Raw genomic sequence first — 26894 nt, forward strand, 5'->3', positions numbered from 1 at the left:
GGGGGGGGACGACAACCAAACATGAGTATAATGATTACAGCATTTATCACAAGAAAGATCAAATTTAGAAACCAACAGAAATTTTAACCTCTTTTCACAAGACAAGAAAATGAAAGAGGAAGTATGCTGGTCTGTAGGACCCAATTCTGATCTCACTTGCACCATTTTACACTACTGTAAGTTACTCCTGATTTACTCCAGCATAAGTGAAATTCCCCCAGAAAGAAAAACAGTAAATGTAAAGAATGGGAGACTGACCAGTTAAAGTCAAGAGGCTGAGAGGAACACAACTATCCTTCCTGCGTGAAAAGCAAATGGAGACTTCACTCTCATCAGCCCAGCTGGAGAAGGGGAAGGTGTGGAGATCAGAGCTCTCCCTTTGGTTTCAATCTACTCGGTAGAGCTGACCCAAAATGTATTCCTCGACATTAACCATTGTTTGGCATTTGCAATAATTTTACCATCTTCCTCTGGCCAGTTTTTAATTTTTGTGATCTCCTGCATTTCTGGATTCTGTCCAGAAGCAGTAGTGATGAAATACAGCAAAAGAGTCTCTTCATGCACTACTCCAGCACAACCAGAAGCAGAACTAAAAAGCTTGTGGCAAAGCCTATTCTTTTGACCTTGCCAGCCAAGGGCCTAAAACAGATACTAATGAAATCAATGGGATGATTGCTGTTGACGTCATTGGGAGCAAGGCTGGGCACAAGAGCCAAGAAGTTTGGATATCAAAATTTGACAGCTGAGTGCTTATTGAAACAGAACCACTGAACTAACTGCCAATTGCTACATAAAACATATTGCTCTAACTTCTTCCTGAAGCTTAATTCTCTCTCAAAGAAAGCTAAATATCTCTCCATTCATAAGAGTTCATAACAAAGATATAATCTATTATTCTGGCTTGAATGAGCATAATTATTTATTTCATGCAACATAAATGGGCAAAATCAGAACCATAAGAACATACAACCATAAGTAAACAAAGGCCTTGGCTTTCCTGCTGGGGAAATACCAAGTCCCTCACCGGGTGGAAATCTTCCTTAAGTCACAGAAATACAGAGGTCTGGGGGCAGGGAAGCCACAGAGACCCTTCTCCATGCTTTCAGAATAATTGAATGCAAATAACTACATCAATCTAATATCAAGACCCTGATCCCGAAAATAATTAAGAATGGGCTTAACTTTTCTACTGTGAAGAGACCCAATGAACTCAATGGGACTACTCATTATAGCAAAATTAAGCATGTGTGTAAGTGTTTACAGGATCTGGACCTAAGTATTGTATACAATAGTAAAATCACTAAGGTCTGATCCTATTCCTATTGAATCAAAGGGCAAAGCTCCCATTGACTTCAGTGTTGCCAAGTCTTTGGATTCTGTTGAGACTCTCATGATATTTGGTATTTCACCAGTTCCGGGAGATGTGATTACATGAAAGTCCCAATTTTCTCTCTCTCTTTTTTTTGGGGGGGGTGGGGGGGAGAGGAGGTGGAGAGGGAGCCTTGTGGTTGTGGAGAAAAACTTGAAACTGATCAGAGTGAATCCTAAAGGCTCAATTAATTTTTTTTAAATAACATCCTCTTTAAGCCAATCTTCTTTTTTTTTTTTTTTTTTTTTTTTTTTTGGAGGCCTGACTTGTGATTTTTGAACTTTTGGGGTTAGCAATACTGAGAACTGGATCCGATAATCAGGAAATGTGAAAGTTAAAGGCCCAGACACATTGTTGAGCCTGCATGTTCTGGGGTTATACATTTTGTAAGACAAACAATATGTTAAGCTACTTATTTAATGAGAAAAACTAGAATAGCAATCTACATTATGTAATGTGGTTAACTTAATGCTGCTGTTGCAAGTTTATCTAGAAGCTTCACCTTATAGCGACAGCTGCTAGGGAGAAAGTGCCTTTTCTCCCTAAGGCATGTCACTTCCTCCAAAATCCAGGCAGCAGGGCTACACGTATTTTTTTTTCTTTTTTTTTAAATGAAAGATGTTTTGGGGGAGGGGAGATGTTATTTACATCTGGATGATAACGTTATCAGCAATGGTGGGAAACGAGAAGCCTCTCTCCCAGCCTGAGGAAATTCATCATCCAGAAGTCTTTGTGGTCACCCTTCCTGTCATGCAAAAAGAATGCAACTTCTTACCCCTGTCCTCAAAGACAGACATCACCACGTCAGCAGAAAACACAAACAATCAAACTGTAGAAGAGTGACTGCCAACACCTTCAACAGCATTCAGAGAGAAAGAAAATAAACCCATTCCAACAGGCTACACGAACATTTGCCAAAGAAGCAGCCTCTCTTCCTTCCGAAAGCAAACACTGCAGCTGTCAGGCAGAAAGATGGAGTCTTCTCCACAGACAGATGGAATGCACAAACATCAGGCCCATCGAATGTTACTGTTGCACTGAAAGGTCCCAAAAGCCACCCAAAGGAGGCTGCAGGCCTTTACACTTTGTTCCCTGGATGCTGCACAAAGAAGCTTTCAGCCTGCATTGAAATAGTTGTTGTGTGCAAAAAGTCGGAAAACAAAATAGAACTTTTTTAAAAAAATGTGATTTGGCTCCGCATTAAATGGTAAAGATGGCAAAAAATCTTAAAATTGCAGAATGTACTGTTATTTTTGCACCTGTGATGTTCCAACATTCTGGCTCATAATGCTGGCACTTAAGCCTGGTCTACACTTAAAAATTAAACCGCCCCTAGCTATGTCGCTCAGGGTTGTGAAAAATTCCATGCCTGAGTGCCATGGTTAGGTCACCCTTACCCCAAGGGTAGACACAGCAAGAGCAACAGAAAAATTCTTCAGTTGACCCAGCTAACTGCCCCTCAGAGAGATGCATTAACTACATCGATATAGGAAGCGTCTACACTGCAGCGGCGTAGCTGCAACGCTGTGGCTATGCCATTGTGGTGCATGTAACGTTTAATGTAGACATAGACCAGTGTTTCTCAAACTGGGGTCACCGCTTGTGTAGGGAAAGCACCTGGCGGGCCGGGCCGATTTGTTTACCTGCCCCATCCGCAGGTCCGGGCGATCGCGGCTCCCACTGGCTGCAGTTCGCCGCTGCAGGCCAATGGGAGCTGCTGGAAGCGGCAGCCAGTACGTCCCTCGGCCAACGCCGCTTCCAGCAGCTCCCATTGACCCGGAGCAGCGAACTGTGGCTAGTGGGAGCCGCGATCGGCCGGACCTGCGGACGGGGCAGGTAAACAAACCGGCCCGGCCCACCAGGGGCTTTCCCTACACAAAGGCGACCTCAGTTTGAGAAACACTGACAGACTATCTAGTTGTGACTCAAACAAATGAAAATTTCAGGCACAGGAAAAATAGACTTGTCAAGTTTGGACAGGGCCTTCTCTCCTGTTTAGGCTAGCAAAAAAAAAATTAAAAAGAAGTGTTAGGGAGCACACTTTCATTGCTATTTAAAATACCTTTAAAAATGTGTTAGCTGGTGTTTATCAGCCCAAAATTCACCCATAATCTAGACAAGATCTAAATTTTGTGAGATTCTGTGCAAATATGTAACATGCAGGGCCCCTGGGTGGCTCCTGGCAGTCCACGACTATTCTTTGACTGGCTTTGTCCGCCCTCCCACTTCCACATCACACAATACAGTAGAACCTCAGAGTTATAAACACCAGAGGTCAACCACATACCTCATTTGGAACCGGAAGTATGCAGTCAGCAGAAACAAAAAAATAAATAAAGCAAATACAGTACAGTGCTGTCTCAAATGTAAACTACTAAAAAAAAAAGGGGGGGGGGAGTTTTAATAAAAAGATTTGACAAGGTAAGGAAACTTTCTGTGCTTGTTTCATTTAAATTAAGACAGTTAAATGCAGCATTTTGCATAGTAAAGTTTCAAAACTGTACTAAGTCAATGTTCAACTGTAAACTTTTGAAAGAACCATTATGTTTTGTTCAGAGTTACGAATCACCTCCATTCCCGAGGCGTTCGTAACTCTGAGGTGATACCGTAATTCAAAAATCAACCCAGACACACAAGCTAAAAAGGAAAGAAATATCAAGACACGGGGGTAGGAGGAAAGCATGTGCCGGTAGGGAAATTGTGTTGTTATCCCACATGTGTGTTGACAGAGCTATCCACCTGAAAAAAGTGCTGGGCCACGGGCAGCCCAATCCCAAATACATAGTCCCTGATCCTGTGCATGACAGCAGCATGACTTGCACATGCATGACTGTCCATACTCACACTATTACCTGCAGTATCAGTCAGTACATTAGTGCTCATTTTCAAGAGGATGTACAGACACTGCAATTTAAGTGCCAAGTATTATTTTTCCTTTGTCTAGGGATGACCATGACTTTAGGATCCTACAACAATAACTTAGCTAACTTTTTTTGCCCTGAAAAGGAAGCAACAATTCTAGTCCTTTCACAGCTAAATTAATTATTCACATCCAACTCAGCATTGTGTTGCATTCTTTAATGTGACTTGCAAAGATTCTATTAAAAATTAGGCTTGTGCTCTTTTGTTTTATCGTGTATGAAAGTGCATGACCCAAAAGATTCTGATCTCTCCAATGCTAAATGTACCTCTCCTCCCAGCCAAAATAATAATAATAATCAAGTTAATTTCTGCTTGTTTAGTACCTTAGAAATATCAAGATTATCCAGTCTGATCTTCCCCAGTATTGTGGGAAAAACTGCTATATGTCTCAAAGCATGTATTTCACTAGTTCATGTTTTAGTTGAAAGAATAAGGGTACTGAATCTTTATTAAAGGCATATTCTATCTAAAATGTTAGTCATTTACTAAATTATTTAATTTGTTAAATAAGTGGGCTTTTTCAATAAGTGGTTGAGATATTTTAAAATAAAAATAAAAACTAAAAATTAAGGCTGTTGATTAATCGCCATTAACTCACGCGATTAACAAAAAAATTAACTGTGATTAAAAAAATGAATTGCGATTAATCATACTGTTAAACAATAGAATACCAATCAACATTTATTAAATATTTTTGGATGTTTTTCTACATTTTCAAATATATTGATTTATATTACAACACAGAATAAAAGTGTACAGTGCTCACTTTATATTATTTTTATTACAAATATTTACACTGTAAAATGCTAAACAAAAGAAATCGTATATTTCCATGCACTACAGTACCTGTGTGATGTGAAATTGCTTTATCATGAAAGTGTAATTTTTTTTTGTTACATAACTGCACTCAAAAACAAAATAATGTAAAACATTAGAGCAAGGGTCCGCAACCTTTGGCATGTAGCTCGCCAGGGTAAGCCCCCGGCGGGCCGGGCCGGTTTGTTTACCTGCCGCGTCCACAGGTTCAGCCGATCGCGGCTCCCACTGGCTGCGGTTCACCGCTCCAGGCCAATGGGGGCTGCAGGAAGCAGCACGGGCCGAGGGATGTGCTGGCCGCGGTGTCCCACCACCCCCATTGGCCTGGGATGGCGAACTGCGGCCAGTGGGAGCCCTGCAGACGCGGCAGGTAAACAAACCGGCCTGGCCCACGAGGGTGCTTACCCTGGCGAGCCGCATGCCAAAGGTTGCCAACCCCTGCATTAGAGGCTACAAGTCCACTCAGGCTACTTCTTGTTCACCCAATCGCTAAGACAAACAAGTTTGTTTACATTGACAGGAGATACTGCTGACTGCTTCTTATTTACAATGTCACCTGAAAGTGAGAACAGGCATTCGCATGGCACTTTTGTAACCAGCGTTGCAAGGTATTTACATGCCAGAGAGGCTAAACATTCGTATGCCCTTTCATGCTTCGGCCACCATTTCAGAGGATATGCTTCCATGCTGATGATGCTCGTTAAAATTAATGCGTTAATTAAATTAGTGACTGAACTCCTTGGGGGAGAACTGTATGTCTCCTGTTCTGTTTTAACCACATTCTGCATATATTTCATTTTATAGCAGTCTCGGATAATGACTCAGCATATGTTGTCCGTTTTAAGAACACTTTCACAGCAGATTTGACAAGACGCAAAGAAGGTACCAATGTGAGATTTCTAAAAATAGCTACAGCACTCGACCCAAGATTTAAGAATCTGAAGTGCCATCCAAAATCTGAGAGGGATGAGGTGTGGAACATGCTTTCAGAAGTCTTAAAAGAGCAACACTCTGACGTGGAAGCTACAGAATCCGAACCACCAAAACAGAAAATCAACTTTCTGCTGGTGGCATCTGACTCAGATGATGAAAATGAACATGCATCGGTTCGCTCTGCTTTGGATCATTATCAAGCAGAACCCATCATCAGCATGGACGCATGTATTCTGGAATGGTGGTTGAAGCATGACGCGACATCTGAATCTTTAGCGCATCTGGCACATAAATATCTTGCTATGCCGACTACAACAGTGCCATCCAAACACGCCTGTTCTCACTTTCAGGTGACATTGTAAACAAGACGTGGGCAGCATTATCTCCTGCAAATTGTAACCAAACTTGTTTGTCTGAGCGATTGGCTGAAGTAGGACTGAGTGGACTTATAGGCTCTAAAATATTACATTGTTTTATTTTTGAGTGCAGTTACTTTTTGTACATAATTCTACATTTGTAAGTTCAACTTTCATGATAAAGAGATTGCACTACAGTACTTGTATCAGGTGAATTGAAATATACTATACCTCTACCCCAATATAACGCTGTCCTCGGGAGCCAAAAAATCTTACCGTGTTATAGGTGAAACCGTGTTATATTGAACTTGTTTTGATCCGCCGGAGTGCACAACTCCGCCCCCCCGGAGCACTGCTTTACCGCGTTATATCTGAATTCATGTTATATCAGGTCACATTATATCGGGTTAGAGGTGTATTTCTTTTGGTTTTTTTACAGTGCAAATATTTGTCATCAAAAATAAAGTGAGCACTGTACACTTTGTATTCTGTGTTGTAATTGAAATCAATATATTTGAAAATGTAGAAAACATCCAAAAATATTTAAATAAATGGTATTCTATTATTGTTTAACAGTGCGATTAATCGCATGATTAATCACGATTAATTTTTTTAAGCACTTGACAGCCCTACTAAAAATCCTGCAACATCATTTTACTAGTTCTCCAGTCACCACAGACTCTTCCAAGTCAGACAAAATTTGAATTCCTAATGTAAAACAGAACAAGAAAAATAATAGCATAACCATAGGTGTTGGAACTAGGGGTGCTGCTGCACCCCCTGGCTTGAAGTGGATTCCAGCATATACAGGGTTTACAGTTTGGTTCAATGGCTCTCAGCATCACCACTACACAATGGTTCCAGCCCTCCTGTGCATAACCCTACTTTTTGCCCCGCCCACTTTCTTTGCAGCTCAGTTTTAAACAAAGATTCATCTGGAAAGAGGTACATCATTTGGACATTTCTCATACCACAACATAACCTATTAGCTGACCTTGCAGCCCGCTGCTTCCCGCAGCTCCCATTGGCCTGGAATGGCAAACTGCGGCCACTGGGAGCTGCGGGGGGCCGTGCCTGCAGATGGTCAACATCAGCAAAATGCCCACCACTGTCCTAGGTGTTATCTGGGAAATTAACAATGGGAGGGATGGTTGGGGTCACAGAAATCAGAGCGATAAGGAGCATAAGGGATTTTGAGATGAAAAACAGCCTGGAGGTTGAGGCACTGGACTGGGACTCAAGAACATCTGGGCTCAATGTCCAGCTTTGGTACAGCCATCCTGTGTGACCCTGGGCAAATCACTTAGTCTCTCCTTTCCATCTGTACAACTTGGATAATAATCTTCCTTTCTCCCACCTTTTATCTCTGGTGTCTGTTTAGACTGTCAGGTCTTCAGGGCAGGTCACGTCTCTTACGCTGTGTATTTAGTGCTTAGTGCAACGGGACCTCAATCTCTGCCAGGGCTCCAGGCACAACTAAAATGCAAAAAAAATAAATACTAGATAGATATTTAGTTGATTTTCAGGCAGGGAAGACAATGAGTGAGGGGAAAGCAAAACAATAAGGAAAGATGAAAGCAAAAGCAGTTAGTGGCAGACAGATGCCTTCAGATCCCCTGTTAAACCACAAATCATCTTTGTTACTAGTTCTTAAAGGAGGGGAAGGATGGTTTAGTGATTAGGGCTCTAGCATAGAATTTGGGAGACCCAGATTAAATTCCCTGTTCCGCCACTGACTTTCTGTGTGAGTTTGGGCAAATGACTTAGCCTCTCTGTGTCTCAATTCCTCATCTGTAATATGGGGGTAATAACACTTCCCAGTCTCACAGGGATTTTGGGAATTGCTGAGATCTACTGATGAAAAACTAGCTTGTGATATCTCTACATATGCTAACTAGCACCTATGACTGATTTGGAGCTGCTCTGCACTAAATTATGAATACTGCTTATTGGGATGTTTACTGCATAAATACCGGTTTAGTTTAAGATGGTACGGTAAGGAAAACAAGCAGGAAGGAATCAAAATGGCTGAAGATAAGCCACTTCTCAGCAAACACTTAAGAGCTGTTAAAAGACAATGCCCGAACTATTAATTTTGACAATTCAATCTCCTGACTCCAGCCAATTTACAAAACTGGTTTTAATGAATAGAGCCAAGATCTGGGAACCTGAAGATTGAAAAGCACTATAAGAGTTGAAAAATGGACTCCCTCAAGAGGAAAAATCAGAGTAATCCTCAGGACCTGCTGGGGTGTCTGCAGAAGATACCATGAGGGATGGTAAGTCTTAGATAAGATAGACATTTATGTAGACTATTTCAAAAGTCTTCTTCTCTAAATGCTTTGTTCCTACTGTTAAACAACAATTTGGTTTTAAGAGTGCTGTCTGACCACTATACACACACACACTCCTGAAGAGAAGAGCCTGGTGCATGGAATTCCATGATAGAATTCTCTATCATGGAATTCCACCCCATGATAGAGAAGTAAAGGTTGACACTTGCGGGGCTGCACTCAGAGAGACAGCAAAGGAACAGAGGTGCAGGTAGCTCTGAAACCATGCCAGGACCTTACATCATGTAAGAACTGTGAAAAATCACAGATTTATTTTTTAAATTCACAGGCAGCAGCACAAGTAAAGTATCCATTTTCACAGAATATGCACGGCCACCAAGTCCCTCCTGAACTGCTATGATTTTTCCAACATCAGGGAAGTGGAAGTGGGCATCCGTGCACATCGATCTTATGCTGGGTATAGCTTGTAGTGAACAGCAGCGTTAGTTGGAGCAGTAGTTCGGGGTGGGCGAGAGAAGAACTGGGAGCTGGTTTTATGCGAGGCACAAGTAGCCAGTGCCGCAGCTGCAGCTTAGAATGCAAACTAGCAGCTGCACGGAGCTTGAGACCAGAGAGCACAGATGCCCGCTTCCACCTCCCACAATTTTGCCAACAGCATGTCTAGGGCTAAATTCACTATTTCCACCCAGTCCGTGAAATTGTGATTTTTCACAGGGCTCTAACCGTGAAATCTAGGAAACTAGTCACAGAGTAAGATACTACTCAGTATGAGTGAAGGTATCACATCTGTCCCTTTGAGATTACTGGATGAATGGGGCTTTAGAAGTGGGAAACCCTGACCCACCACAGATCAGTTACGACTCTATGCTCCTACCCTGTCTTTTAATTATTTAAGTTGTATTCATCCCATTTAGACTATAAACTCCACAGGACAAGTACCTGTCTAATAACACATCTTGGGAAGCCCCTTGAAAACTTATAACACTTTACAAGTAAAAGATAATACACCCCTACCTCGATATAACGCGACCCGATATAACATGATATAGCAGTGCTCTGGGGGGGGAGAGGGCTGCGCACTCCGGTGGATCAAAGCAAGTTAAATATAACGCGGTTTCACCTATAACGCGGTAAGATTTTTTGGCTCCCAAGGGCAGTGTTATATCGAGGTAGAGGTGTACTAGTAAAATTCACAGTATTGCAGCTCCACCACTTAAATACAAGAATTAAATGTGTATCTGATTAATTTAACGGTGTAGTTCTTTGTCACAGAACAAGCCAAGAGCCATTGTGGGTTTATTTAAAAAGATAGATCTGTGCTTGACATTCTTCCTCCTCCCCTCCCAAGCCAAACTTACCACTATCATATGTGGCATGGACCTCCCTTAAGTTAATAATTACTTTTTTACACCTGTGTTGAATTTGGTCCTACATATTATCCAAAGTAGTGTTATCCTATCATTGTAACAGAATAGGATTTTTCCTTTTAATTTCCAAGTTATCGCCTCTTCCTCCCTGTAACAAGGGCAATAGCATGTCTTATCTCCAGGAGGATGGCTGTGTACATAAACCAGAGTTACACTCTAATAAGCAACTTTGTATTTATCTAGCATTTCCTGTCTCCATTAGGGAAATACTACAAATTGTTAACTCTGGTTTACAACCATGAAGGGGGAGGAAGGTGACAGCAACTTTGAGAATCCTAGTGTAGAACAGCCACCAGTTCCCATCACACTTTAAGCACCACAAGATGTGATCCAGCGAAGAAAAGATCAACAGGGTACTTGAAACGCAGGTAGCTGTTTATACAAGGTTTCCCAGTCCTGCTGGCGGAGCTGAACTAGTATAAGCGATAGTGAGAAATCTCTGCAAGATTTCCCTGGTGTAGACAAGACCAGTGAGTCAATATCAGAGCTGGGAATACAACTCTACAAATCCTGGCTCCCTCGCCTATGCTTAGACTATATTCAGCTCCGAAGAGTCCAATGTATCTGTTTTCACAGACCCATGGGAAAACCATTGGACTCCTACTAACATAGTTTCCAGGAGATTTGGAAACCTTTTACCACTTGCAATAAACCTCAATTATCTATTTTTGCAATATTGCAAAACTGCTAGTTTGTTTTGGAACAAACAGCCAAGAAAAGGATTAAAAGAAAAACAAACATTACCAGGATAAGCTATTACCAAAGTGCAGAGACCATTCACTCTACTTTTTAAACAAAAAACTTCTCAGTTTATAGAGAGATCAAAAAGCAGCTTTCTGGTGCAACAGTAAAAGACTTAATCCCAGTGTGGAAAGGGGTCCAACTCCATTAGAAAATGTGCTCATTTCCAGACTGCACTAAACGAGTCCCCCCACTTTTAAACACAGATCCATACAATCAGTCCCTCTTTTTAAGTACTCTTTACATGAGGGCACCACAAAGCACACACAGTCCAGCCCCCAGGTGAAAGAGCAAAGATGGCCTCATAATTCACCCCACATGCAGGCAAGCCTCTAAAATACTTATAACTGCACCCGTTATTTTGCAAATGTTGAATATAACAGCCCTTCCCTTAAAAGCAACATGGACCCTCCCCTGCATTCCTTGAGCACCCCCACTAGCTTCATGGAAGTTTTGGGTGTCCAACGAAGGTGGAATTGGGGCCCCTAAAGAAACACATCCTTCAATGCAACGCAGCCCTGCCGAATGCGGGAGTTGCAGTAGGGGTGGCTCTGGGAAGGCGGTCTCTGGGCTCTCTCTCTACCTTTCATTCTGCGGGAATAAGGGGGGGGGAAAGGCGATGGGTTCGTGCATTAGCCCCGAGTGCACCCCTGACTAAAGAGAGCTGCAGGCTGCTTTCTTCTGTAAGAAGTTCCCTGGCTTGCTGCACCGCCTATGGATGCAATGGCGACATGCACCCACCTACCTGAATCCTGAAGGGGCGGCAGCACGCCAGCACACAGAGGCATTTGCCGCTGCAGCTGCTCTTTGCTCCTCCATAGCGCGCAGCTCTACACAGCGGCCTGGCACTGCTCAGCTGCTGGCCGTAAACAAAACCCATCCTTGCGGGCGCACTACGCTCGCTGCACAGCCAGGCCCGGGCGGGCCACGTTCTAACCACGCCCTCCCATCGACGTCATTTCGGGGAAACGGGCGGCTCGCGCTGGGGATAGAACCCTGAGCAGCTGAAACTTAGAAAATCGAAACCAGCCACTGGGCTGGCTTGAATCTGGGCTTGAATCGGGACTGGGAGTGTCTGGCTGTCGGCTGAAGGCTACCGGGTTCGGGCAGCCCCCATGCCTCCGGACCCTGCGCCGCTGGAGCAGAGCAGCCGGAGCCCGGGGCGGGGGCGGGGAGTGTCCGGCCGGCGGCTGGGGCCCGGAGGCAAGGGGCCGAAGAGTCAGGGGAGGAGCAGAGCAGCCGCGGGAGGGGAAGTGCCCGGACAGTATTTTCCCGAACATGTTCGGCTTTTTGGCAGTTCCCCCCGATGGGGGTTTGATTACCTAAAAGCCGGACATGTCTGGGAAAAACCGGACATATGGTAACCCTACTATAGCACCACATGTGGGGAATTAGCAACTTTGCTATCGCTGGAGATTTTTACCACCACATCATTTAACTCTGATCAGAGAAAGTCCAGACAACACATTGGCAAAAACACCTTGTGCATGGTCTACACTAGTGCTCCTGCAATTGCTAGGATCAGTGGAGCTGTATCAGTGCTAGAACAACAGAGGAGAACTTTAGAAACTATTCGATGTAATTTTATTTATATATATTAAGTGAGCTGAAGAAGGCGAAGTCCCTGGTTGAGATGCAGCAGTTCTTACTCGGGTAAAACTCGCACTAACTGGACAAAATGTATATAAGCCTGTTGCCAGGGGCTGAGTAATGGAAGGCTGGCTCATAGAGGTGAAGGCCAGTTCACTTGGAGTTTGGTGCAAACTGGAAACTAGATATCCATTCTGGGTCATCACACTTAAATGCAGGCACACAGTTTCACTTTACCCATCCCACATTAATTCTGATAAAACTTCTTGCAAAATTCTGCTACAGAATTCAGCAGGAACTATGACCTGAAACACCCTCACAACACACATGCATTACGGTATCTCCAAGAGAATAGTCGGACATTTGAAATGAGTCACGATAGCAAATGAAACTTAGTTTGTTTCTTTTTCTTCCACACCCAGCTTTACAAATGAAACTTGGCAGGATGCAGAATGATAGCCTATGTGAAGTCTTCCCCTCCCACTGAAAGTGAAAGGAACAATTCCAAATGCTGCAGCCCTACTCCACACAAGTATGCGAGGCTTCTGTGAACTGCTGAGTTTCACCTTTAAAGTTGAGTGTGGAAGAAATAGAAATTGAATGGAGGTGGACCCTTTTATGGAGGCAGTACTGAGTGTCCAGAGGCACAGGCATGCTTGCTAGCAAGAATGGTGGTAGTGGCAACATTTTGCCAGTATAGCTTATTCCAGCTTCCCTGAGCAAAATGAACTATACCAGCAAAAGCATAATTTTGCCAACATACCTGTCTGCACTAGGGGGTTTTGCCAGTACAGCTATATCAGTCACAGATTATCCCTCGTCCACCCCTAACCAACATAGTTACGTCAGCAAAAAATTCTCATGTAAATCTGGCCTATGAGGCACCTAAATACCCATATAAGTGCATCCACAATAGAGGTTATACCAGCATAACTATTTCAATAAAAAAAATCATAACCCTAACTGAAATAGTACAAAAACTATGTATAAACCAGACCTAAGTGACTTTATAATTAGCACCCTTTGCTGGGGAGGGGGCTTTCACTCCCCTTTGGTCGGCCTGCACCATGATTCACAGCCATCTTTCAATGTTATTATTCATATTTGTATTGTGGCAGCACGCACAGGCCCCGGTGAGGACAGCCCCTACCCCAAAGTGCTTGCTATTTAAAAAGACAAACCAAACTAAAAGTGACAGAATGGATATGGGAAAGCAGTAGAAGTTACTAAATGATCATGGTAGTTTTCTCTCTTGTGTGTTAACATATTTGTTTCTATTTGTTTTGGAGAAGAGATTGTTGGAGTAAGAACAAAGGGCGAGGGAGACAAGTGAAGAGGTGGAAGAGACTTTGCAAAAAGGGAGAGAAGCATGGTGGTGGTGTCTGGGAGGATGAAGCAGGGTAGTTGAAGGGCCCGAGAGAGGGCAACCAACAATCCATGACTACAGAAAATGAGAAACAAAAATCCAGAGTCCACAGCAAATTAAGAAAATTAACAGCAGGTATAACTATATTGATGCCATTACAACAATGTAAATGTCATTCATGTAGACAGGGCCCTAATTTCAACTTTGAATGGATGATGATAGTGGTACGTCTTGTGAAAACTCCTTGGCTACTGCTGTTGTTCTTCCCATAGAAGACTGCTGAGCCCAGTGCCCATCCAGTTCCTCTGACTCCAGTTACTCCTGGGGGAATTTTGTGTCACTGCGCGTGCGCAGAATTCATGGCCCCCACAGATTTCTTTGCTTCCTCACAGAAAAATGACTTCTGATGGAGAAGCAAAGGGAAGCCGCAAGACCAGTCACACGCCCCTCCCCAGCAGTGCAGGCAGGTCAGTGTGGGCGCCCGGAGCAGCCGGTAGAGACATAAATCACCACTGGGACGGGAGGGCTGGCAGTCATGCGTGTGAGAGAAAGAGACACTCTGTCCCTCGCGCTCGCTATTACGGCACGCTTGGCGTGGAGGGGCAAGGCTTTGGGGTGTGTCTGGGGAGGTAGGCATGGGGCAGAACAGAATGTAGCAGCCTGCCTACTTTGTGAATTGTTCCCATTGTTCTTAGTGAATTTCCCCAGGAGTATAAAACAGGTGTAAAAATTCTAAGGCTCCTTTGCATTGCCAGAGTGGTGTAAAAGAGTCTTATTGTAAAGGACAGTGTGGACTTATAAATGCTTATGGTGCTTTAGTGATTAGAACTGGTCTAAATTTTTAGACTGAAAAAATTTCCTATCAAAATGTGCTCCATGAACTGTTTGCTACTGACCTGTCCGGAGATGGTCAGTAGCTAATATACATTGTGAGTTGAGTCCCCAGCCCTCACTTGCTCTTCAGTTGCCTATGCTGTAACACTGAGCATATGGCTGCATACATTTGTTGACTAATAACTAGAAGTAAAGGGTCAACATTAGGTACATTACTATTAGACAGAAGGGGTTGGGGGATTTCCTCCAATGCTCCCCACTCCCATTCTTTATCCATTGTATTATAGTCTAAATCAGGGGTCTCAAACACGCGGCCCGCGGTGCTCTTGCGAGTGGCCCGCCAAGCTCCCCGCCCCTCTGCCTACCCGGGGGATTGTCCCCTGTGGTGTTGCAAGTCCCGCGCCGCTCTCTGAAGCAGCTGGCAGCACGGCCCTTCGGGCCAGAGGGGAGGGGAAGGAGGCAGAGGGCACCTGCATTGCCTCCTTCCAGGCACCGCCCACCACAACCCCCATTGGCTGGGAACAGGGAACTGCGGCTAATGGGAGCTTTGTGGGAGGTATCTAGAGGTGCGGCAAGAGCAGCGCACACACGGAACCCTGAGCTGCTTCCTGGAACAGAGTAGCATGGGGCCGGGGGCCAGGCCAGGGAGGCAGGGAGCCTGCCCTGGCCCCAGTGTGCGCCGCTGCCACCCCGGAGCTGCTCTAGGTAAGCGGCGCCGGGCTGGAGCTCGCACCCTGCACCCCTCCTGCACCCCAACCCCCTGCCCTGAGCCCCTGCCACATCCCACACCCCAACTCCCTGCCCTGAGCCCCCTGCCACATCCCACACCCCTCCTGCACCCTAACTCCCTGCCCTGAGCCCCCTGCCACATCCCACACCTCAATTCCCTGCCTTGAGCCCCCTGCCACATCCCACACCCCTCCTGCACTCCCTGCCCTGAGCCACCTGCCACACCCCTCACCCTCTTGCACCCCACCCACCAATGCCCTGCCCTGTGCCCCCTGCCACACCCTGCACACCACCTGCACCTCAACTCCCTGCCCTGAGCCCCCGGCGCACCCTGCACCCTTTTTGCACCCCCGGGGGCAAAGTTGGCGTGGGGACTTCGGGGAAGGGGTTGGAATGGGGCAGGGAAGGGGTGGGAAGAGGTGGGACAGGGGCAGGGCCTAATGGAAGGGGTGGAGTGGGGATGGGGCCAGAAGCAGCGAGGGGGGGTGTCAGTGATGCGTCCCCCGGTTCAATGCACTAGTCCTCATGTGGCCCTTGTGATCATTTGAATTTGAGACCCCTGGTCTAAATAAATTACTAAAATAATTGAAAACAGCATGATTATACTGCGTTATTTTAACAAATAAAATATGCAGAATTTTAAAATATTGTGCGCAGAATTTTTAATTTTGTTGGTGCTGAATTTTTAATTTTGGGGGGCAGAATTCCCCCAAGAGTAGTCCACTGTAGATGGGCATGGATATAAGGCACAAAGGATTTTTTTTTAATTCCTTGCCAGCCACAACACGTAGCCTACAGTGAAGTTTTTTTAATAAACTACCACACAATTTGTTAGTTTATTATTACTAGTTAAACAAGACTAAATAGGTGGCCATTGCTGTCCTTACCATCACAGGTGGGATAGAACTAACTCGTCAAAATGAATGTCTTAGCACTGTTCCTGGTTCTATTCTAGTACTTACTCTGATACTTCCACCAAACCTTGACCTGTCAAACATTTATGTTTCCACATTTGTTAGGGAAGCGAAAAGGGGAGCATCAGGTATAAACCACTATGAAATGGAATAAGCTGCAGTTGGCAACAGGGACTGTCCCTCCTAATTTCACCAAGTCTTATAAAGCAGCCCCCCAAATATCCCTCCCCTACAACATAATATGGATGTGTATGGGAAAGGCAGTCTTCTCAGTCCTTGCAAAGTAAAGGTATGGGTAACAAAACTGTAAGGACTTGACTTCATGAGAAACTTGCACCGTTTAACTAAAGGCAGGATTTTAAACTAGTTTACTTAAGCCAGTGCAAAAGCCTGTGTGGATGTGCTTATTTCAGTTTAAACCAACCTTATTTCAGTTTAGCATAAATCAACTGGGAACAGGTTTAACCTAAACCAAAATAAGGCTAAGTCTACACTACCCGCCTGAATCGGCGGGTAGAAATCGATCTCTCGGGGATCGAATTATCGTGTCTCGTCGGGACGCGACAATCAATCCCCGAATCGATGCTCTTACTCCACCAGCAGAGGTGGGAGTAAGCGCCGTCGACGGGGAGCCGCGGAGGTCGATTTTGCCGCCATCCTCACAGCGGGGTAAGTCGGCTCCGATACGTCGAATTCAGCTACGCGAATAGCGTAGCTGAATTTGCGTATCTTAAATCGACCCCCCCCTGTAGTGAAGACCTGCCCTAAGCCACTTTTAAACAGAACTAAGGCTATGTCTGCACTAGAAACACCACAGCTGTGCCGCTGTAGCATAGACACTTACTACACAACAGAAAGAGTTCTTCCGTTGCTGTAGTAAATCCACCTCTTCAAGGGCAGGTAATTAGGTCCATGGAAGAATTCTTCCATAAACCTAGGGGTGTCTACCCCAGGCCTTAGTACAGCTTAACTACATCACATGCCATGAAATTTTTCACAGCCCGAGCAATGTAATTAAGTCAGCCTAACTTTATAGCATAGACCAACCTTAAGTGTCCACACAGGGCTTTGCACTCGGTTAACTAAATAGATTTAAAAAACAATTTATGTTAAACTAGCAATTTCATAGGCAGACAAGGCCTAATTGTCTAGAAATAAGGATTTACCTACATAGGGAATTTTTGCACTGGGGTAGCCACACTGGAGGAAACCTCTAGTGCAGCCACACCGCACTTACATAAAAAGTGATACCAGTGCATCCTACCAAGTGTCAAACTGAAGTAAGTTGTATGGGTGTAAGTCACATTTTACACTGATGCAACATGTTTACAGTAGGGGTTGCACCAGTTCAGCTCACCTCAATGTGGCTACATCAAGGCAAAAAAATAAATAAAAAATCAACCCACTGTAGATAAGCCCATAGGGATACTATACTGCACTTTGGGCATATACACCTATGTAAAGTGCTACTAGATCAGAATGATAGCTTTTCACACCCACTTTACAGAAGTATAACTGACTGCACAAGATACAAAGTAGTGGAGAATCGGGCCCATAGTTATATATTTTTAATAGTATTCTCGTCTCCCTGTCTTATCTGAATACCAACTTTCACATTCCTGACTTGGAACCTGATCCAAAGCCCTGTGAAGTCCACAGAAAGACTCCTACTGATTGCAGTGGGCCTTTGTCCCAGGAACCACATATAGATGGGAACAAAGTAAGAACACCCACCTAAGTAGACCAACACTTTCAGAACCCAAAGTTAAAGTCATTCACAAACTCAACAGTATTATGCCCTCAAATAGAGTTTTACAAATAATGTCCAGATGGGACAATCTGTTTTTTTGGGCTGCCATGTCCTGAAATTCTTAGTCAGTTTTTACCATCCCTTGCTCAAGGTGATCTGAGGTAGGGTGACCATATTTCCTTATTCTGAATATGGGACACCTGATAAAATTACTCGTATTCAAGCAAGTTCAACAGCAATCAATCAGAACTATGCAGTACAAACGTTCAAATTAACATCAAGTTGACTGAGCCCCTGTTAAAAAGAAATACTGCATAGTTGGATTCTTTTTATTTAACTTCTTATCTTTAAGGCTTTAGGGTTCACACAGGGAGGAGTGACACACACACACCTACCCCCCCCCATCACACACATGGGGAGAGGTCTCACACACACACACACACACACACACATTTCCGTATACATCTCTTAGATGGGGGGGAAGAGACCGATCAACCCAACCCTCCCTGCCTGGCGCTCTCTGCCCTCCATGCCTGGCTGGGCACCCGGGATGGCCACCTCTCCTGGTACCTGGCGCCACGTCTTCCTGAGGCAACCCGGTGGGGGAGGGGCACACAAGGTCACATGCCCTCCCCCCCCCCAGATTTCTGCCAGAGTTCACACCAGAATGTGGCCAGCTGCCAGGAGGGAAGGGAGGGAGCTACTTCCAGCCGCAGGGGAGAAGGAGGGGGGACCTGGCCCGTGTCTTTACAGAGCTCATCTCTTCCTCTCCTCTCCCCCTCCCCGCCAAAAAAGCTGGAAGCAGCTTGTCCCTTCCTGTCTGCACAGTGTCGAAAGGCAGCTAACACCTCCAGGCTGCTTCTGGCCACCAATATAACCCAGATGCCTCCTGTCCCCCCGGCTACAGCGCAGGCAGGAAGGGGTTAAGCCCTAAGGATGCATTGTGCACCAGGGCCCAGTGAACCTGACTGTAGGGGGTTCAGCTGACCCGCCCAGAGAGGTGGCTCAGCAGAGAAGAGTAACTAGCCCCGTGCTCCCTGGTATGTGTGAAGAGGGTGCTAAGCCCTAGCCCCAGGGGTTGCTGTGGAGCCTGCAGGTTCGGGGCATGAACAGGCTGGAAATCACTCCACTCTGTCCCCACTCCAGAGCTTAGCTGAGGGGCAGAGAGGCTTCCCCGTGGCAGCACTGTGTGGGGCTTTGGCACGTGTAAGGCTCAGCTCCTCCTTGCCAGCATCTTGGGCAGGAGAGTCCAGGCGGGAAGGGCGTCCAGTCCGTGAGTGGAAATACCTGAAGTTTCAAGCTGCAGACCAGTGCTGTTGGCATTTAAGACTCTCTGTAATTTGCCTGTGACAATATTTAGGGTGAGAAATTACTATTTGTAGCCAATTTCTTTAGTGAATCAAGCTTAGTTTGTGTGTTTTGTTTTATTTGCTTAGTAATCTGCTTTGTTCTGTTTGCTATCCCTTTAACCACTTAAAATCAGCCTTTCATAGTTAATAAAATTTGTATTGTATATTATTAAACCCAGTTTATGCAATTTCTAACGGGGGGGCAAGGAGCTGTGCATATCTCTCTTCACATTGAGGAACAGGATGAATTTTTATGAGCTTGCACTGCGCAGATTTTTCTATACAGTGCAAGACAGTATTATTTTGGGTTTATCTCCCAAAAGGGGCATGCACATGAGTGCTGAGTGAGTCATCTCACACAGATTTCAGAGTAACAGCCGTGTTAGTCTGTATCCGCAAAAAGAAGAACAGGAGTACTTGTGGCACCTTAGAGACTAACAAATTTATTAGAGCATAAGCTTTCGTGGACTACAGTGGCTGTAGTCCACGAAAGCTTATGCTCTAATAAATTTGTTAGTCTCTAAGGTGCCACAAGTACTCCTGTTCTTCATCTCACACAGAGCTGACTTCAGTCTGTATCTGCAGCTGGGTGTAGCCCTACCTGTGTGTGTGTGCTGCAAGGGCCGGAGAGCCAAATTCAGCACAATAGGAAGAGGGAATCCAGGCTGGTGGAGTAGGAGAGGCTCAGTGAAACCCAGTACATCAGGTGGCATCCCGGATGGGGGGGGTCCAACCCGTCACACTATTGATATGTAATGGGCTCTGAAGACGAACAAAAAGTTAATGATCCTGCATACTAAGTAAAACTGGAAGGGCTAAAAGCAGATATGCCCAAACCCTGTACCAAAGCAACTGACTGGAGATGAGTTATTGACAATCCTCAGCAGGCAATAGAAGTGGGGAGCAATAGTAAATGCCCCAAATGGAATGGAAGAAGAAAAAGTAAAGTGATGTGTAATTCTATAACTTTCAACCCTCTGGAGACTGGCCAGCCTTACTTGAGGGAGAGAACAAAGAAACCTGGTTGCTATAAGAAACACAGGACAAATCTACATAGGGAAATTTACCAGCCTAATTATACAGGTATAATTTTACCACTATAGTTATACTGGTATAACTCCTTGTTTGGAAACTCTTATTCCAGAATAAGAATCTTTTTCCACTTTAGTTTATACCATTTTGGTATCTCACTGCGTTTGTACAGTTTTGGACTCACCCACATTTAGTCCGTTAGTGTCTTGAGCTAGTTAAAATTTCCCTGAATGCTTTGTAGTCATGCTAAGCTTTATTGTGGAAATTTACTAGCAGTTAAATTGTTGTAACATTTGTTCTTTTCATTTGCAGAATTTGTCAGATGCAAGATGTATGATCTGTTGAGATTTGTCAAATATGAACTGTGTGCAGGTACAGTTAGTGCATGTGTCTCTACGGTCTAGTGAAATCTGGAATGTTATTAAGGTTTGCGAAATATGAATTGTGTGCTAGGTACAGTTAGCGTAGATGTTTCTATTATCTGCTGCCATCTGGAATGTTATGTACAAAACCTAGATAAGAAAAGATGTGTAAAATTGGTGAATCTTCTACCTGTCATAAACAAGAGGAATATAAATATAAGCATAATTTGGAACAGAGTGAAGATGTAACCACTGAAAGACTGTTCTCCAGTTTGGTAATGTGTGGACCTTTCTGTATTAAGCTGACTTTATTTTCACTCAATAAATAGATTGAGGCTGATTATCTGACATCTTGCTCACTTACCATGGAACCCATATAGCCGACAACTCAGATTTTGTATTTATTTTGATTTCTCTCTAAAGTTCATACACAGTCCCAGTATTGTCAAGCCCAGCAGTTCAAAATTCATGAACTAGGCCCCTAGAATTCATGATATTGGCCTAAATATCATATGATTTTTTTAAAATAATAAATGTGGGTATATTTGTTATTTATTTACCTACTGGTTTCTGATATTTTAGGTGCATTTGCTTCACATTTTCAAGCTTTCTCTGCAATCATAAGGGCTAAAAACTTACATTTAAAAAAAAATTAAACTGAGATTTCTCACGTAACCAACCTTTTCCAGGAGGTGGGGCTTTAAGTAAAACTTCAAATATAATGAAACTCCCAATAAAATTCTGAGAGTTGGCACCACTGCATTCTCAGGAAAAAGGAAAACAAACTTGATCTTTTGTGGGAAGTGGAATCAGGGAACTGGATGTAAAAAGGTATGTAGCCTAGGGCATTCTCTCAAATGCGTGGGGCAGAGTGGTACCTTTCCAAAAGGCTGTTGAGTGCTGACTTTAGTCATCTGGAATGCTAGAAAAAATTCAGTGACAAACAAGGAGTGGTAGACACATGTGAGAATGTTGAGGACAAACTGAATGAGAGTTTCACCTGATCAAAGTCCTCAGAAATTTGGCCCTATGAGAACAGAATGGACAGTTCTTGACAACCTGTGCCTGAGTTCAAAAACCAAACTAACCAGTTCAAACATGGGCACAATCTATAACTTTTAACTGAATCCGTAACAACTTAGTGGTATGATTGGCTCTAAGTGCAGTTTGTGCCCACTTAGGCCTTGTTTGCATTAGAACGGTCAGCAACAGTGTGGCTGCATTAACGAAAGCAAGAGTGTAAAAGTGCTAGCACAGACAGGGCACAAACATTTTTAGCACCATGATATGAAAACTGGCTCTGAGCAGGTCCAGCTCATCATGTGTCCAGCACTGCAAGGAAAAATGCATCCTTCCCCCAGACATGTCAATCACTGCTCCTATTCATTGGGACATTCCAAACAGAGCTCTGAGTAGGTTGTCATGACATGGTGGTAAATAAAAAAAAACAACAACCCCCCACACAAAACAAAACAACCCATACAAAACTTCTGAACCCTGTCTATCTTAGCACTGGCAATGTGGCTACTCATAAGTGTTGCTGCACCATTCCTGGAATGAGAGTATTACATTTTTTATGTAGGCAATGCCACTGAGGGGAGGAAAAAATTGGTTTGGACCCTGTTCGTTGAATCTTTAACCAATATAGCCTCTCTGTCAACTATTTATAAGGCATTTGAGTTAAATCAACAACAAAATCATACATGCTTTTTCTACAAGCTAGTAATTGCAAACAAAATGAGCCCCACATAGCCCCAAACTCTGCTGGAGAGGATGGGGCAACGGGAATACCTTTATGGTATTCTTCCTCCTCAAAGCCCAAGTCACACAACAGGGGGGATACTGAGGGATTTATGTTTAATTTTTCTCCTCTAGGGACAATCAATATAGCAAATATGTAGCTGGTCAATAAAATCCAGGATCTGTCAGTAAATAAGTTCAGAGTGGTCAAGGTTCAGCCCAATTGTACATATCCTGTCAATATCCCTCTCCTTGTTACAGCTCCACCAATTACAATACTTGCCAATAATCTGTGGCTCACGAGGCTTTTGCATGTACAGTTTATAGCCCTTTCCATCTCCTAGTTAAACCCTTTTGCCAATATGCAATAAGGTCACAGCAGGAAAACTTCTACAGCTCTGTCCCTCTGACAGTGCATCAGGGAACTTAGCTATTTGGATCCAGTATCACCAGTAGGAACAGCCAGATAAAGACACAAAATATAAAAACACTTCCGGAGTGGGTATTTGCAGGTCAAACATATTTGCCAATTCCCAGGCTTCTGTTATCTTTAGATCCTGCCTCTGAAGACTCACAAACCAGAATTCTAGGACTATATGGTATGTCATCTCCAGTCATCAGATGCCCCTGTCTGGGTGAGCAGAGAATAGGACTGATGAAATTATAATTTCTTTAGCTCAGGGATGTGCAACACAGTACTGATGTACCATGGACATCTGTCTCAGTTCCATGACAAACTTGTCAATGTTAGACAAACATTGGTGTGGTTTGTGCAGTTGTACAAAATATAGATTTCTCCAGCTGCAGTTCAAGCCATTTCCTGCAACAACTGAACTGTCATGAAACTTCTAGCACATCTGTCAAGCACCACAAGACTCTGAAACTGAGGTACAGAGAAATGAGTGACTTACCCAAGCTCATTTGACAAATCAGTTGCAAAGATGTGGACAGAACCCAGGATTTCTGTCTCTCACTCCAGTGCCGGTCCAGTGGACCATGTTGCTTCCAATTAAAGATAGTGATAAATGCTGAAAACATGATGGAGAAAAAGGTATAATTGTTAAACATGGTTTGGTAATTCTAAACATTTTGGAATGACATAATGGCAGAATGGGGATGCACCAGGGATAAAATTGGTCCGTTAATATTAATTCCTAATGCTAATTCAGTTTGCAATTACTAGCTTGTAGAAAAAGCATGTATGATTTTGTTGTTGATATAACTCAAACATTGAAATAGCCATCAACATGGAAATAGCCATCTTGGCTCAGACCTGAGGTCTGTCTAGTTCAGTATCCTGCCTGTGAGAGTGGCCAGTGCCAGACGCTTCCAAAGAAGAGGTGAGCAAACTGTAGTGGGAAATTATGGAATAACCTGCCCAGAAGGAAAAATTCTCCCCAACAGTCATCACTTAGTGATTGGCTTATATCCTGATGCAGAGTTTTTTTTATCCTAAGGAATAAAACTATAGATGTTCTCATGCATATAAATAAGTGTCTACATTTTAGGGTGATAAAATGACCTTGTGATTAAGGCACAGTACTGAAACTTAGGAGAACTGGCTTTGATTCCCAGCTTTGTCACATATTGCCTGTGGGACTATGGACAAATCACTCCCTCCATCTGTGTGCTTCAGCGCCCTGTCAGTAAAATGGGCATAATAATACTTCTTTTTTGAATAGTTGGTTCTCCACTTTAGGTGTGCACACATCTGTGCGCTTTCAATCAGAGAGTTTGGGGAGTGGTGCAGTTGTGCCCTACTTCCTTGTTCTCTGATCTGAGGGCGTGTAGAGGAGGGCGGACCCAATGGAACTCCTGTTCCTTCTCAACCACCTGCAGCTAGAGACAGAGTGCTGTGGTGTCCATTAGCTTCCTAGTTTTGGCTAGCTTATTGTTTTATTCTTACCTTTTTACATTTTTGTCATTTTATTAATTTCCCCAAACACTGTGTGCTTTTCAGGTCCCCCCTGTTTTTCCCCCACGGTTGCCCCACCCTTCCAATCTTGGTCTGTCTTTGTCTACGGCCTTCTCTGGTTTGGGGCGTGCCCAAAACCCTAGACTTCAAAGTCTCCCAAACCTGTAATAGAACTTTTCCCCTCAGCAAGGGACATTCCAGCTTCCTCCGCTGTCTCAGAGAGTCCTACATTCTGTCTAAGTGCAAGATCTGCACTGATGTTAAGAGCAGATTTAGGAAGCTGAGGGAAGACAGACTCAAGCTATTCCTCATGGACAGTTCCCTGAGATCAGCTACCACTTCTGACCCTGATCCCCCCCACCATATATCAGCTCAGACAGCATGAGCGCACTGGTGACTTCTACTGCTCCAATGATTGGAGACCTAAGGACAGCTTCAGAGACCCTGAAGACTTCTAAGAAAAGACCAAAATTCCCCTATAGAGAGACTAAGAAAAGGTAAAAGTCTCCCACAAATCAGGTAGCAAGGAGACCTCATGTCCCACTATGAGTACTGCTGAGGATCCTACATCCTCCGATACCAAGCTCCACATACCATCAAAGAAGACCTCCAGCATGGTGCGCATCGAGAAGTCTCTCACAAACAGCTCCACTTGGCACTGACGTTGGTATGCCCCTTGGAGTCCTCCAGGCACAGGGACTTCTCAAAGACACTATCTTTGGTCCTGACCCCAGCACCCACTTCTGTGGGTCCAGGGCATAAGGACCATACGGATGGTCCAGCTGTACCATCCCTGGTACCGCCAGTTGCATCGCAACCACCACTCAATGTCCTGTTTTGCCAGTGCCAATTAGATTTATTTTGCAAGAGAATCTTTGAGTGTTGGAAGAACTTGAATCCCCTCTACTAAGTATCAAGAGGGATCTTCTGCAGATACTGCCATAGCTCCCAGATGCTGCCACACCTTCAGATGAAGGTATCGCAGCCAGTACCAGCACAACTGCTGGTACTAACACAGCCGCTGATGCAGACATCTTTTGCCCCCCAACTCCTTCTGCCCCTGCCTCTATAGGAACAGGAGAACGTACCTCCTCAGACTCAGATGTCCATCCAAAATTTCACTACCTTCCTACCTGAGATGTCTCCCAAGGAAGAGACCCCATGAACCAGACAATGACTGATTTAACAACCTCTCTGGCAGGAGCACCCTTGGGGTCCCTCCCCCTTCCCTTATGCCTTTCTGGAATCCTTGGATCCTACACAGAGGCCAATTCTATAGGATACCCTCATGCAAAAGGTTCCACAAAGGGGCAACCTCTGGTACCACAGGACCCCCTCCCCTCTTCAAGAGGACCCTCTAGAAGAACAAGAACTCCCATCCTATACAGATAACTTCAAAGTCTTCCAAGAACTTATGAAGAGGATAGCTGAATCATTTCAGGTCCCCTTGGAAGAGGTGCAGGAACCACAGCATGCCCTAGTAGACATCTTACATATCTCTCCACATGGCAAAATAGCCTAACCTATAAATGTCACCAGCTTGAACAGTATGGCAAACACCAGTCACTATCCCATCTATTTGCAAGAGGGGTGGACAAGAAATACTGCATACCTGCAACGCCTCTTTTTCCAACCCACTCCAAATTCTCTGGGGCTCAATGCCATAAGGAGAGAAACAGACAACATCACTCCAGATCTGCTCCTCAGGAAAAGGAGCTCAAGCGTCTGGTCCTTCTTGACCACATTACAGTTCAGGCTAGTTAACTACCATGGCCAAGTGGCAAAGTATGACTACACAAATTACAACAAGTTATCTCATTTTATTATGTGCCACAAGACCAGAAGGACCAGTTCCAGGCTTTCATGACTGAAGGTCAGATGATTGCCAAAGCCCCTTTGCAAGGCTCACTGGATGCAGTGAACACAGCTTTTTGTTCTATGGCAGCTGCCACAATTATGCACCGCCCTTCTTGGCTGCAGTTCTCTGGACTCCTAAGGGAGGTCCAGAATACAATAGAGGATCTTTGAGGGCCCCACGCTCTTCAGCAGGGCTACAGATGAATCCCTTCACTTATCAAAGGATTCTAGAGCGATCCTCCAATCCCTGGGCATCTACATCTCTGCAACGAAGAGAAAATTCAGAAGGTAACAGACAGCACAATGGTTTCATCCTGTCCAGTACCAAACCTTCCAAAGAACTGTAGAACCATGCAAGAAGAGGACTAGATTCCTCAAGAAGGGCCCTGTCACCTCCCAGTCAGCAACTTCTTCTAACCAGCCGTTTGACTCTTCAGTCAAGGATCATTCCGCAATCTCACCTCCCCCTCCACCCGACAGGGATCATCTTCCTCATTTCTAACCTTCTTGAGAGTACATCACATCAGACAGATTGATACTAGAAGTCATTACATCAGACTATGCCATTCACTTCAGGTGCATTCCCTTCCATGCCCCC

General features: G+C 44.4%; 1 protein-coding gene across 4 annotated transcripts in view; it reads right to left on the bottom strand.

Annotated features, from left to right (window-relative positions):
* Positions 1 to 26894, bottom strand: part of TRANK1 (tetratricopeptide repeat and ankyrin repeat containing 1) — a 102931-nt gene that overhangs the window by 70579 nt on the left and 5458 nt on the right. The window contains exons 2-3 of one of the 4 annotated variants that reach the window (XM_034761085.1): positions 23436 to 23552; positions 7754 to 7872 (exon numbers count right to left, since the gene is read on the bottom strand). Coding sequence is in view for 1 of the 4 variants with exons in the window: in XM_034761082.1 (XP_034616973.1) it covers positions 11604 to 11677 (74 nt within the window). In the remaining 3 variants the exon portion in view is untranslated. Of the gene's footprint in view, positions 1 to 7753; positions 7873 to 11603; positions 11765 to 23435; positions 23553 to 26894 lie in introns of those variants that run through there. The other 3 variants (XM_034761084.1, XM_034761086.1, XM_034761082.1) reach the window with 3 other exon arrangements.

This window comes from Trachemys scripta, chromosome 2, assembly GCF_013100865.1.
Source record: "Trachemys scripta elegans isolate TJP31775 chromosome 2, CAS_Tse_1.0, whole genome shotgun sequence".
Classification (NCBI taxonomy): Eukaryota; Metazoa; Chordata; order Testudines; family Emydidae; genus Trachemys; species Trachemys scripta.